The 14,278-nt window shown below is 37.8% G+C and overlaps 2 protein-coding genes across 2 annotated transcripts in view; one reads left to right on the top strand and one right to left on the bottom strand.

The window, feature by feature from the left end:
* The window catches only part of LOC126370560 (phosphatidylinositol 5-phosphate 4-kinase type-2 alpha), a 242,422-nt gene that overhangs the window by 14,080 nt on the left and 214,064 nt on the right, over positions 1-14,278 (bottom strand). The gene's annotated exons all lie outside the window — the stretch shown is intronic.
* Positions 3,560-14,278, top strand: part of LOC126370608 (steroid receptor seven-up, isoforms B/C) — a 92,002-nt gene continuing 81,283 nt past the window's right edge. Inside the window, exons 1-2 of the mRNA XM_050015568.1 lie at positions 3,560-3,704; positions 9,656-9,673. Coding sequence (XP_049871525.1) covers positions 3,686-3,704; positions 9,656-9,673 — 37 coding nt within the window. The 5' untranslated portion in view covers positions 3,560-3,685. The remainder of the gene's footprint in view (positions 3,705-9,655; positions 9,674-14,278) is intronic.

The following is a 14,278-nucleotide window of genomic DNA, read 5'->3' as shown; positions in this document are numbered from 1 at the left end:
TTGGAAGAGGTTTAAATATTTAAACATAACATAATATAACCTCATGATATCCCGATAGTCAGAGGTACACCTCACCATACAGACACAACCAATACGTCAAATATCTCATATTTATTTTATTTTTCATATTCGGGTTAACAACAGTTCATTGTTATATGTATAATTAAGGGAGTACAATTTTTGTGAAACCACTTATAGTTAACCAAATTATAATTTTTCAAACTAATCTAAGTAGATAAAGCTACAACAAGAATATACAATATAAGCATGGGTGTATATGTATGTCTGTGTGTGTGTGTGTGTGTGTGTGTGTGTGTGTGTGTGTGTGTGTGTGTGTGTGTGTGTGTGTGTGTGTGTGTGTGTGTGTGTGTGTGTAGATGTGTATACATGTGTTGTGTATACATAGGTATGCTGTGTAGATAGCCCTACGATATAATCTATTATCTGGGGTTCGGAAGCCATGGCAGCTTCCACTAACTTTAAAATAAACACATACTTACCTATTATTTTCTTCTATAAGTAAATAAACTTGTAATCGTACAGTGTGCAGACTGCCTGCATCTTATCTGCGTTCTACGTGCTCAGTCGGTAACGGTATCCGAGTCGAGTGCGGAATATTCGCCTTTTGTTGAAGATCAGCCAAATAATAAAGGTAGGAAGATATGTACTTCAGGCGTCTGTCTGAAATCACAAGGATTTTTTTACTTAGGTTTGACTATTTAGGTATTAGGGATGGATTTATGATAAATCGCCTATATTTACTTATTTATTCGTATGGCACACTTTGCAAAAACCAAGTAAATCTGTAAACTATAGCTTTTTAGGGATGTCAGTCGCTTCAAGGCATCGTTTTTATATCATCTCCTTTTTTTACATCACACTTCACCAAAATAGTTGATAGAGAGACAAAACTCTACATTGGTGCTGATTCCTGTACACACCGTCTAAATTTATTTTAAGTTATACCTTTCATTTTCTTATCCGCCGAAAAGGAAAGGGACGGATAATCGACAAGCATAAAATGTATGGAACACACGTCCAATTTAATCAGAAAAAAGCCCTCCCAAAATGTTATATTGGCCAATAACCCCATAGAATTAAGTTGACAGGACATGTAAAACAGGTTGCATATAAGCGAGATGCCTATCTTACATGCCCGGGTTGTTCATTCATTTAGAAATTAACAGTTGTCAATCACCGGTCCCTTTCCTTTTCGGCGGATAAGAAAATGATGAGTATAACTTAAAATAAAATTATGATGTGTCTGCAGAAAACGGGCTCATTATTATTTTAATTTTATCAGAACTGTCAAACACACGTACATGTAAATATTAAACAGTAGGTAAGAAAATCTATCTCCAAACTTCATAAAACAAAGTTATTCAAATAAACAAAAAGATAATATTTTATAAAAATATGATAAACTGCTTAACAAATTAAAACGTAAGAGCAAACAGGCGATTTGTCTTCTCTATTTAAAATTAACCTATTACAGAGTTCTTTTGTGTTCTAGCTAATAGCATTTAAACACGCGACAGTCTAGGCAGAGTACTTATAGAAATAAAATTTCGTACAATAGATACATTATAATCACTTAATACCTAACGATAGACTTTACCTACTATCATAGAATAAAGATTAATACTAGGTACTTATAGACCCATACCGGGACGGGAAGACAACAGATGGACTAAGGCTGTTACTGAATGGTGGCCAAGGGATGGTATGTGATATCGAGGCAGACGATCAGCCCGGTGGTCGGATGACATTGTGAGATATGCCGGAAAGCAATGGATGAGACTTGCACAGGACCGGAAAATATGGCGTGAAAGAGAGGAGGCCTATACCCAGCAGTGGGTGGATGCAGGCCGAGTAGATAGATAGACCGCGGCAGCCCAGTTGGTAGAACGCTTGCCTCTCACGTTGAAAGGTTCGAATCCAGCACAGGCCTAAACCAATGATTGTCGAGTTTGTTTTTGAATTCATGTTCGGATCATAAATGGTTATCACGTGCTCAGCGACGAAGGAAACATTGTGAGGAAACCCACATTCCCGAGAAATGCATTTTCGAAGGTATGTGACCTAACCTGTATGGGGCTGGTTTTCCCTTCCCGGGTTGGAAGGTCAGACAGGCAGTCGCTTCTGTAAAAAACTGGAAATCGTCAAGTTAAGTAAGCGGACCCTGTGAAAAACGGGATAATGCTAGGGAGTTGATGACTAGGTACGTATAGAACGAACACTCTCCGGTCTGCACCAGTTCTCGATTTATTATGATTCTGTCGTGTATGCTTAGACAAGGTAAGGCCTTTTAAAAAACAGTAAGAAAATATCCTAAATCCCACACTATCTAAAATGCAATTTGTATATTTTGCATCTAAATATTTACGACATATGCATCTAAATTCCGCACCAAAAATTAACCAAATTGAAAAATACGATCATAAATTCGACAGAACACGGTCTATGAGCTTCTTAGTCCTGTCTTGTCACAAAATATAACCCGAAACTAACAGATACCTTTATAACTGTGACAAATTTTAATAAATGGCAACACAGTACAAAACTAATGATATTTACGGGCATCTCTAAATAATTTACTGCGATTCTGCGGCTATATTTTTAATAATGACAATCACATTCTGTCTTGATCGACAATTTTATATTTACCGCCAAGTAAATGTAAGCTTTGAGGTTTTTACCTAATGCGCGTCTTAATGGTTTAGAGATAAGTGTTAAGTTTAGTGGAAGCGCCAGTAAAAGAAGTACAAAACCAGTTGTCAGCCACAAATATTATCTTATTCTAATATTTACGTATAATATATTCATGAGAGTGGTCTTAACTGTCTTTAGGTCGTTAAGGTGGTATTTCAACTGTTTTATAGTTTCGCTTCGATTCGATGCTTCCATACGAATCGTCGAATTATCGATGTCGGGTAGCCATTGATTCATGGGTTTATGTTAATTGTATTAAATAACATTAAAGAAATTGAGCTAACAAGTAATTACTACTGCCAATAACCGATTCCGATCTAAATATACGAAATGTCTCGCTGATTGACTGTTAATTTATTTGTTTTGGATAATTTTATGCTATGTTCCCATTAGGAATGAAATTTGATATTATTTAAATTGTAAATAATTCGTTAATCAGCCAAATCACAATAATCCTGGCGCCGAAAGAAGCATCATACATACTTATTTGGAGGGGTTTTTTTTAAAGGACAGTCACACAAAGTGGTTTCAACAATGTCCCCATCGGGAATCGAACCGTGCCTCCAGGTGAGCCTAATGCTCTAACCATTAGGCCACGGATGCTCTTAGACCACTTAGGCTGTTTTTTAAATCTTCAATATGTCAAGAAAAAAAACCACACCAATCAGGTCCCTTACTCCATAGCGGCTTATTTAAGACTAATGTAAGACCCAGACCCAGAACCCAGAGGGGGTGAATTCGGCGCGCGATTCGAATTGGCGCGGGGCGCAGAGTTTCCGTTCTGTACATAGTATTATTCTTTATTTTATGTGCCAATACTAACTCCATCCTTCCTCCAACAGGCTGCAAGTCCTTCTTCAAGCGTTCAGTGCGCCGCAACCTCACGTACTCGTGCCGCGGCAACCGCAATTGCCCCATCGACCAGCACCATCGCAACCAGTGCCAATACTGCAGGCTGCGGAAATGTCTCAAGATGGGCATGAGGAGAGAGGGTGAGTCTCTATTGATATACTCTTATAAGTAGCGTAAATAAAGCGAGTCATACAAAAATCCGCACCAAGTGCTTCGCTTCATCTTTCATAATGCACACAGCCAAGGAATGAAATGGGCTGCCGGCGTCGGTGTTTCCTGTATCTTATAACCTGGGGTCCTTCAAATCTCGGGTGAATAGGCATTTTCTGGGTAAGCTCGTTCCACCGTCGATCTCTTCTTCTCGTGGAAGAACGAAGTCAAGAGTAAACCCATCTTAATTCCAAAAAAAAATACGACGAAAACTTAACGGAACAGGGCGGTATATAGATTCAATAACATCCCAAAATAACATAAGCTCACGGCTATATCTCAATTGGGGCAGACGTACACCCATCGCAAGATGAACTAAGTATCCACGCTTCACCGAGCTTTCAGTTACACCAACGTGATAGGTGGTGAGCCGTTTTATATCGTATATTATGGTCGAGCCAACTGTGTTAGTGAATATACCTGCTCCGTTCCGTCGTGGGTAAAAATTGGTGCAAGTCCGGTACCGGGCTTCGAAGTGGCGCTCTCTGTTTGAGAAGCAAGCCAGTGACATACACTCTTATGGCCATAGTGCTTTATTTTAGTTCTAGTTTAGTCTGGGCAAAGGCCTCCCCATCATACTTCCACTTTTCACGTATTTCGAAAACGATGCGTCTGGTCACCACGATCGTCCTGCCATTTTTTTGTCGGGGTCTCCTTGTTATTATTACCTTCACTGTTATTATGTTATTCATTTATTTTATTTACACACGGTACATACACCATTACAATAATAACATATACGCAGTGTGTCGTGAATTGTATTAGAAATGAAAGGTCAATGACCCGTGGTCTGTGTCCCAGAAAATGTTAGGTTATTTATTTCATAGGAATAAGTAGTAAGACGTGCATTTAAGTTGCTATAAAATATTTGCAAAGCACGTATCGGGCCGACATACCCGAAGTAATAAAAAAAGCTGAAATGAATGAAAAAACTAACTTACAGCTTAGTTTAGTCCAATATTCCCCTACTTAATCTTATACAGCTCACATGACACATTTCATTATATTTAAATGGCTGTTGCGTACTTTACGAGTATAGTGCCGTGATATAACCTCTGTGGACTCGGTAAACGCACTTCGACTTTAATTGCTTCTTAGAATTTAGTAGTGTTATGTAACCGCTACCAGTACATCATTTTATGATACCAATCCTGCACAGTTGACGAAGTGTAGTAATAAAAATTGCAAAATGTTTATACGTTAGATACTGGCTACTATAAAAGAAACAAAAAGCAGTTTATTTTCAAATACATTCAATATAAATATAAGATTCGATATTCGAAGCTTTAAAAAGAAATTAATTAAAAGCAAATAAATGAAACAATAAATTCAAAAATGGAAGAATATACAAATAGTCTCTATGTAATCGTAATCGTACGTACTTCATAGCGCAACACGGTACTTTATATAATTTACAGAGTAGTTACAGTTATCAAAAACGCAGTCTCAGAAATAATTTCGTTGAAATATTTAAAACAATGCCCAAAGAAACTACGACCGCAACGTTTTACATTAACAGTGACAAGTCAAAAACAAGTTAAAGCGAAAACAACATGACTCGGAAAAACCAAAACCTCTCTACTTACAAAAGTATTTTAACAGCTCTGTACAAAGTTCACAATAGCAACACTATATATATATATATATATGAATAATTGAAGAGCTAGGTGGCGCAGCGGTAAACGCGTTCGGTCTGCGATTGTTGAAGTTAAGTAACTTTCGCAAAGGCCGGTCATAGGATGGGTGACCACAAAAAAAAGTTTTCATCTCGAGCTCCTCCGTGCTTCGGAAGGCACGTTAAGCCGTTGGTCCCGGCTGCATTAGCAGTCGTTAATAACCATCAATCCGCACTGGGCCCGCGTGGTGGTTTAAGGCCCGATCTCCCTATCCATCCATAGGGAAGGCCCGTGCCCCAGCAGTGGGGACGTTAATGGGCTGGTGATGATGATGATATGAATAAGATTTGTTTCATCCACAATGTCATGTAACACACGCCTGTAATCTCTATTAGGGTGGGCAGAAACAATTTGTAGCCACACTTAGGTACTATTGCAGATGAATCATGCATGATCCTTAATTAACGATATCCATAAAACTAATTTAAAAAGTACTACCGATTGTAGCAGTTACCAACTTAATATTAATTTAGGTTAACAGCTTTTTGACATTTGTTTGCATTGCGCACTTACTTTTACATGCGCAAATGTCAAATTCCAATATTGCTTTCTTAGATGAATTGCTTCGATGTGGCCATTTTAACTCCCCCCACCCTCCATTTTTAAATCTAGCTATGTCTCTCTCTTACATTTATTATTAGAGAAGGATAGTGTTATTTTTAGAACTGACAAGTTAAAATGAAGTCGGTCTGCTAGAATCGATTCCATTATTTTTATAACTTATCCTAACACTTAACAACGCCACTTTATAGTCTGTGATGTGCCGTTCCCGGGAATGTCCCTAAAAAAGGAATGTTGTAGAAAAAAGCTCCAAAACTTATGTAAAAAGAACTTTATTTATTTATTTAGGTATTAATGGATCACTTACAGCTATGCACATTATAACATTTAGTTCGGACATAATTAAACAAAGTAAAACAGTACTTATGTCTAAGCTTATTACAAGTGAACACAAAGTTTATCATAAAAAAAAAACAACATCTAGTCTGTTGAGGCTAACTTCTCAGCAGCTAAAATCTAAAGATAGAAAGAAAGAAACATTTATTAAATCTCACTATTAATATATCATATTATTGCACTAGTTGGTACAAAAAACAAATAAACTATACTAATTTAATTATTTTTTAATCAAGGTGTCTTGTCAGCTTGCTCTTCAGAACTCGCTGTGAATCGAAAAATAATAATATTATTATATAGTTGAAGAGATTTCGCTTTATTACAAAAGCAGCCAGTGTCCCATTATTAAAGAGTTTTTACAACGGGAACATACGGAACCACGAAGCGCCTTTTTGAAAAATCACCAGAAAATATATTTCCAAAAATAAAAAAAATATAATTTTCAAAAGGCGCTTACATACATGGTTTTTCTAGGTATAAAGGCTCCGATAACATAGCTACTTACTTACTATACTATACTATACGATAACATAGTACTAGTTTAGTAACTAAAAGCTCAAATTACAAATTAGTTACACACCAGTAATGTCGCAATGTGAACCCCGCTTAACACTCGGAATGCAACACAAAAAGTTTAAAATATATAATAATACATTGATTGTCACAAGTATAATTAGTGAATTCATCAATCTTTCAAGTCATTACGTGGACTGCCCAAGGGCATAACCAACTAACAGTTGACGATCGTATTAAAATGATCTGTTGATCGTAATAGTATGTATAATGATGGAATTATTACATGCAGTTATTGTTTGAAAACTACTCGGCCGGACAAATGGGGAGCGTTGAAGGCTCTCACCCGGTACAACGTTTAAGACAACAGGCCTGAGGGTGCCCAGTTGGGCGCGAACCTCGGCTTAGGGCGTCGTCTGAGAGGAAAAATATTTGAAAGAAAACGACCCTAGTGGGTCGATAGCGGTAAGCGCTGATTGAGGGAAGTCGTCGACCATGCCGGCGGGGTCGGTATCGGAGTAAACTAACTATGATTTTATGCCTATTTCCTTTGGGGACAGAAAGCGCCGTGTCTACCGTGGTTTTCAACAACACAGAACACAAAGAAGAAATATTAATTACTTACTTAGAGGTAATTAAATTACCTAATAATGGGGTCGTGTTAGTACACGTACCTACCTACCTAGTGGTAGGTACGAGATAAATTATGAAATTCTTCTTATTGTGTGCGTTGTGAGGTGGAATACCAACCTCAACAACCCTGGTTATTACTGTAACGACTACAGGTAACGACTACATACTTACATGAAATTCTGATTACTAAATAAAGACAGATCTAAAATGAACGAAAAACATTTTCTTTTTTCTATTTAAGTAACTTATTTAAGAATTTTAAGTTCGTCATTTTATCACGTTTTTCTATGACGTAACAGTGTGCTTTTTCATATAAATTCCAAAGTAATTTCGTGTTTTGACGTTTAGTAAAATGTAACTGATTTGACTAGTTGGAACTGTAGAACCTCTCCTTAAACTTTTTCTGGCAATCCTATTATTCCATAATAAAAAAACAGACTTTGTTTTTGATAGTTTTCAACCACTTTGAAAGAGGTGTTTAGGTCAAGGGCGAGTTAATAGTCGAGAAGCCTTGACAACCTACGTTTACGACTTTGATGACAATAGTCGGGTGTAAAAGCGTGTATGTGTCGTCACATTTATTGTCTATGGCATTCCACAGATTATGTAACATTATATGAGGTTCCACAACATTCATTTTAGAGCCTGCGTGTTCGTTTAAAACTTGATTTAGGTTCTATATTTACAGTAGGCATTAAAGAACCTTTTTTTGAGCATTGTTCAACCTTATAGAGATTTGTTGTTTTTTTTTATAAAAACACACTTTATAAGATCATGCTCCGTTCCTGTTGAAATATATTTTAACACTTTTACTATGATTTTAACACAAATATATTTTTTTTCTAGTCTTTCATAAAATTCTACTCACCTACACATAAATGCAGGGTCCATGTTTTATATTATAAACTTTTTTCGGTTTTACACGTAGTTCACAAGAACGTTTTAAAAAATAAAGCGCAAATTGTACGTAAGTAGCAACTTCTTCTTGGATACGTCATAAACATTGTTTAACAATCAATAATTTAATGAGTTATTTTTCGATGTACTTTGAACGAACGCAATCACTGAACACTGAATAAATAATCAATGACATACATGAATAAGTAACAAGAACTCAATGTCATTCACCTTTAGGTGTCCAACGTCCAACTAGAGAGCACAAGTAAATTCGTAATGTTAATATAAATCTCATTGACAATGGTGCAAACGCCATCTAATTTTATTTTAAGTTATACCTGTCATTTTCTTATTCGCTAAAAAAGAAAGGGACGGATAATCGACAGGCATAAAATTTATGGAACACACGTCAATTTTAAGCAGAAATCTAAAACAACCGTCTAAAACTTTTACCTTGGCCAATAACCCCACAGAATTATGTTGCCGGCTCATGTCAAACGGTTTGCAAACCAGCGAGATACCTTTTTGATTCGCGCGGGTTATTCATTCATTTACTCATTATTCCTAAAATTAAGAGCTGTCAATTATCCGTCCCTTTCCTTTTCGGCGGATAAGAAAATGACAGGTATAACTTAAAGTAAAATTAGGAGGTGTCTGCAGGAATCGGAGCCAATATAGATATAAATATTCGCATGGACAGGATGACTGGTAGTGTTAACACGCTCGTATCGGCTTGTCAAGAGCTGCGGTTTCGAATTCCATTCTAGCCAGAATATTTCGATTTAATTATCTATTGTGAATATAAAACTCTTGACCAAACAGGTGGTCAAAGATGACGCGTATGGGGCAATTTCGTTCGGTCGTAAGAGAAGTGTTTTTGAGGGCACAGGTTGTAGAGTTCATAATATCTGGACACCTGCTGTTTGTGATTATTGTGTACGAGGCCCAAACCCACTAGGGGCCTTTTGTTATTTTTCTTCAAATACACGGACTAATTCTGACGAATGTCGAAGAACATTTGTAAATTTTAAATGTGTCAATCTTGCTAAATTCGCACTTTCAAGATCTGCTCTAGCGAATAAAGAATGTTGAATCATGACGTTGTATAGAATAGTAGATAGTTACTAGTAACAGTAGATACTAAAACCATTAAACAACTTTGTGAAAATAATAATAACGAATTTACTAACAATATTTTCACAAATGTTAATACAGATTTTGAAGTATTAATATGTATTTTTTTATCTCTCCTTGGGTACCTACAGACGGACGCCGGAACGGAGGTAGGCCCTAAGGAGATGGAGAGACGGGAGAACTGAGGAGTGACATTCTCGGGGCCTTCCCAGCAGTGGGGCAATGTAGGCTGGACAATAATCGTTAAACAGCAATTTAATTCCCATCAATACACGTATACTGGCTTATCCGTGTAGTGATGGGAATTCTCTGGCCCTTAGTAAACAAGTAACTGCAATTCCCCCGAAACTTTTTGCTCATCACACCTTTCCAACAGCATCATTAGCATTCGCACTTCCTTAGATAATGCGAAGGCCACGCCGGAAAGGACACGGTAACCCGCTGCTCTCAATTCAACCCTTAAGCACCCCATTACACATCCTCGACCCCGGACCCCCGTATTTTGCCCAACAAACGATTTGTTTGCTGTCAACAAACAAAGGAAAGGTGACGGTCCAGACTCCACACTCTTATTTTTTATTTTTTACCCGAGATTAACAGTTAATAGAATAGAAAAAGTAAGCGTGCCTTTTGTCGCCGTATAATCGTCTTAGATATCAAACTTGTAGATCCAGTTGAGATTAGAAGCGTCGACGCATCTTTTGTTTGGTTTTTTCTCGATTCCATATTGTTTTGTACGGGGATTGTTGGTAGGTGTTTTATAAAACGTTTTAGCGGTTGAAAGGGGTCCATTGAGGAGAATGCTACCACCCGATACTTTTGATTGTGCGATCTGTTACAGATATGGTTTGTAATGGTCATTCCGCTTTAACACCGATTATGGTCGACTCTTCGCTTTTGTTCGTTGCGAAAGTTCAGTGTCATGCTATGGTTTCATATATGTCACTGTATCTTTTTGTCTTGGTTTTTTCCTTTATTGTATTTTCATAACATTACAAAAAAATAAAGTTATTTTGTCGTGAGTCAGTTAGCAGTAATGTCGGCAATTAGAATGTCTGGGCTAGGTAAAGTCCTGTTACCTCGATTATTACGTAGTGGTCAGCGTAATGAGAGTTGTTTAGCAAACGCCATGCGTAAGTCATCTAATAACGGATATCCCCTAGACATTGTAGCTCTGATTGAAAGGGAAATACATGACATAGTTACATAAGACATACTCTCGTTTTCTATATTTGTTTGTGACTATATTGACCGATCGTCGTGGAGATCCTTGGGGGAGGCCTATGCCCAGCAGTGGGCGTCATACGGCTGATGATGGTGATATTAAACTTAAACAGAACAATACTAAACGGAATTAGGTTCTCAATTTCATAACGCTATCCGATGTTGCAGAATTTAATTACTACAAACACGTCTGGCACCGATCCAACAATGCAAATCTCCCATCGCTGCAACATGTAATATGAGCACTACAATAATACACATCAAACAATGCGCATACTATTGATTAATTAACCACATTACCGAAACCGGTTTATTAAATAAGTGCATAAAGTGACTAAACAAAGGTTCGTCTGTATGTCCGTCACTTTCGTGAACAATGGCTGCCACACCTTTTGTTTAGGGCGCATCAATCACCTTCATTGTTGGAATATCTTAATAACTTTTTGTACCGGCCCGGTCATTTAGAAAGATCCCAGTATCGCCTGATTCCCTCCGGGTTTTCGCGATGAATTTTAATGAAGTACGGTTTCGGGGGAAATTGAAAAAGTATCTGCAAATCTTTTTTCGGAAATGTTCCGGTGCTGATTTTGAGCAAAGCTTCAAAGGGTCAGGTTTGGTTTTATACATAGTAACATAATATCCTTTTTATAGCCAGCAATAAATTGTATATTAGAGTCAATATTTATAGAAGAATGAGTGGTCATTACAGGCAGTGCTCCTTGAGCTAGATACGACAAATTCCAAAAGATGTTTTCCGTCACTCATAATTGAGTCATAAAATGATACAATACAATTAAATATTATTTCAATCTAGGTCGTGTCTACAATACTTTTAGCCCCACATTAAATACTGTCTTAAGCATTTAGTGCAACGGTAACCACGCGCAATGGTTGTCTATTGTCAAGCCCACAGGAACTGTCAAAAACGTCATCCCGAACATTCCCAGGGGCTGCGAATTATGGCAATGTTTTCTTCAGTTATTATTTTTAAAAACTAAATGCCCTGTGTACGCCCCGACGCGACAAAGGAAATGTCAAAAGGATCGGCGTTGCGTTTTGAGGAGGGTGTCAATTTGCGTCTTGAACCAGGTGTGGTCATTGTTGGCCAACTGACCGTAAGGATGGGTATGTTTGGATTAGACCAGTCTAGTTTGCCAAACATTGAACCGTGAGAAACGTAACGTTTTTTTCTAGTGTCCAGACTGACCACTACATGTATTATGACCTGCCGGTTATGTGACAGGATGCACCGATTGTAGGAGTTGATACGCACATTAAAAATGTAACCCATTTCTGAGACAACTTCAGATTAATTTAATGACTTAATCGTGTCAACAATCAGTACGACGCACTTAGAGTTACGAGAATAACTTGAGGCGGTTACCGACTTTGTCCTCAGCGTCACAGCCGAAAGATATTATCGTTTCTAGTGAGCATAATAACTGTGACATGTTTCGTACGACGCTCCAGGGCCGAGTATAATGGTCCTCATTCTGGGAAAACTGAGGCTTACGTGGTCTTACTAGCCGCGCTTGCGCAGATACCATCGGTGCGCGCCGCGTTCCCACGAGCTGCATCGCGAAAAAACCCCTAATATTAATGACTGCAAGCAAACCCTTGCCGGACATCGGTCAGGAGTTACGCCTGTTCGACAACATTAATTAAAAACTGTAGACAACATAGACCGGTTTGTTGCACGGTCAAGGTGCGTGACCCCCGGACACCTCGGACCAAAGCAGGGTTCGCACGTAAGCTAATTATATTTCCGCACGTTTTGTCAAACGATTTGCATGTGAATCGGGGTCCCAACTACAATAGAAACGCGCTAATCTGTTGCAGAAAGGTTCCGAGGGCAGGTAATCGTATATGGGCATAGAACGTAGCTCAATAGTTGTTAGAAACTTGATAGGTTTTCACTGCAAACATTAGCTTTAGGTGAAATAATGGTAGAAACTATTGAATTTCATATTGTTATTGTGCAGATTTCATCAAGTTTATTGTGTTGGCGAAATCCTGTGCTTCAATGATAATGGAGTTATATAGAAAGCTTTAAGATCGCCTGTTGTGTTGTATGATGTACACTATAAGAAACAAAAAAAGAGTGAATAATGGTGCTCTACAATAGAAAGAGTCGTAGAATAGAAATTTTGTTGCGACAGGTTTTTACTAGAACCATTATAAAAAATAAATTCTAAGCGAGACACATTTGGAACGATCTTAAATTCACAAGTATATGTTTTTGCGTCCGACATGTAATAAAAATCGTCCAGTATCAAAATGTATTGAACTGTTAATCTTTTGCTGACGTCAAAAAATTCATATCGACGCCCAAAATCCAATTCGAAGATCGTAAACTCCAGCGAAATGGCGTCACAAAAAGGAATCAAAGTGTAAAATCATTTGTGTCGGATTAAAAAAGGAGCTAGCGAACGAGCGTGAGATATATACCACTATCAATCACCTGGTGATTTATATTCTCTCTCGGGGATGATGTATCACCGGCCGAGGCTCGGACCCAGCGCCCGGGAAAAGTATTCGATAATTAACTTTTTAAATTTTGACGGACGCCTTCATCTCGCACTCGTGTCCACCAAAAAAACGTCTACCACCAAATTCAGAATCAGCAAATCTCAATGTCTTATTCTAACCAATATAAAGATTACATCTGCACAACATTTACCAAGAACCTGTTGCTTACGTATACCGTGTTCGGTATGTGGAATGTGTTCAATAGTTTCGTTTCTAATGTCATCAACAAAAGATTCTATTATCTGTCTATTAAAATTTTTGCATATTTTATTGAAGTTGACGCATTCCGCCATTACGTAAACGTTAACAAGAAAGTTAAGTCTTTTCAAAAATTCCTTCCCATTATAATACTATAGTGTTATGAATGATATTTCATTATTAAAATAGTTAAATGGCGTGATATTTACGAGACATAAATGGTATTTGGAATTGGAATAGAAAAAGTAGGATGGCTTCTCTTGAGATTTCCATAATGTAGAAACTCAACAAGTTGAAATGTGAGTAAATTGACCATAATTCATCAAGTGTAAGGCGTGACAGTGTAGTGCACGTCAAAATATTCACCTACAGGGGGTTGGCTCAATGGACGTTCCACTGGACTGGGCTCTCGGCCGCGAGCCGGACCCCCGGTGCGAGCCACTAACGAACTATACACGTGATTTATCGGAGCGGCTCGACTCACACTCTCTGATGCTAATTCCTTTACGACGTGTGATGTTGGGTAATGAAATATCAGCCTTCGGTTTCTTATTTAATTTGATTGTACTCTTTTAAATTTTTGATTTGTGTACTTTCAAGCGTGGCCGTGACTTTCTATTGGTCGTTTGGTACCTTTATGTGATGCCCACCTGTTTGGAAGACAAGTTACGGTAGTGGTCGTGTTATTTGAAGTCGTTTACAATATTTATGAAGCATAACATGTAATAGACACAGTATTGACAAGGAGCTAATAAATGAAACATGTATTGAGTTAAGCGAACTTCCTCAATAATCCTAACAGC

This window comes from Pectinophora gossypiella, chromosome 11, assembly GCF_024362695.1.
Source record: "Pectinophora gossypiella chromosome 11, ilPecGoss1.1, whole genome shotgun sequence".
In the NCBI taxonomy this organism is placed as follows: Eukaryota; Metazoa; Arthropoda; class Insecta; order Lepidoptera; family Gelechiidae; genus Pectinophora; species Pectinophora gossypiella.
Note: the sequence above shows the minus strand (reverse complement) of the source record. Positions and strands in the feature narration are given on the sequence as shown.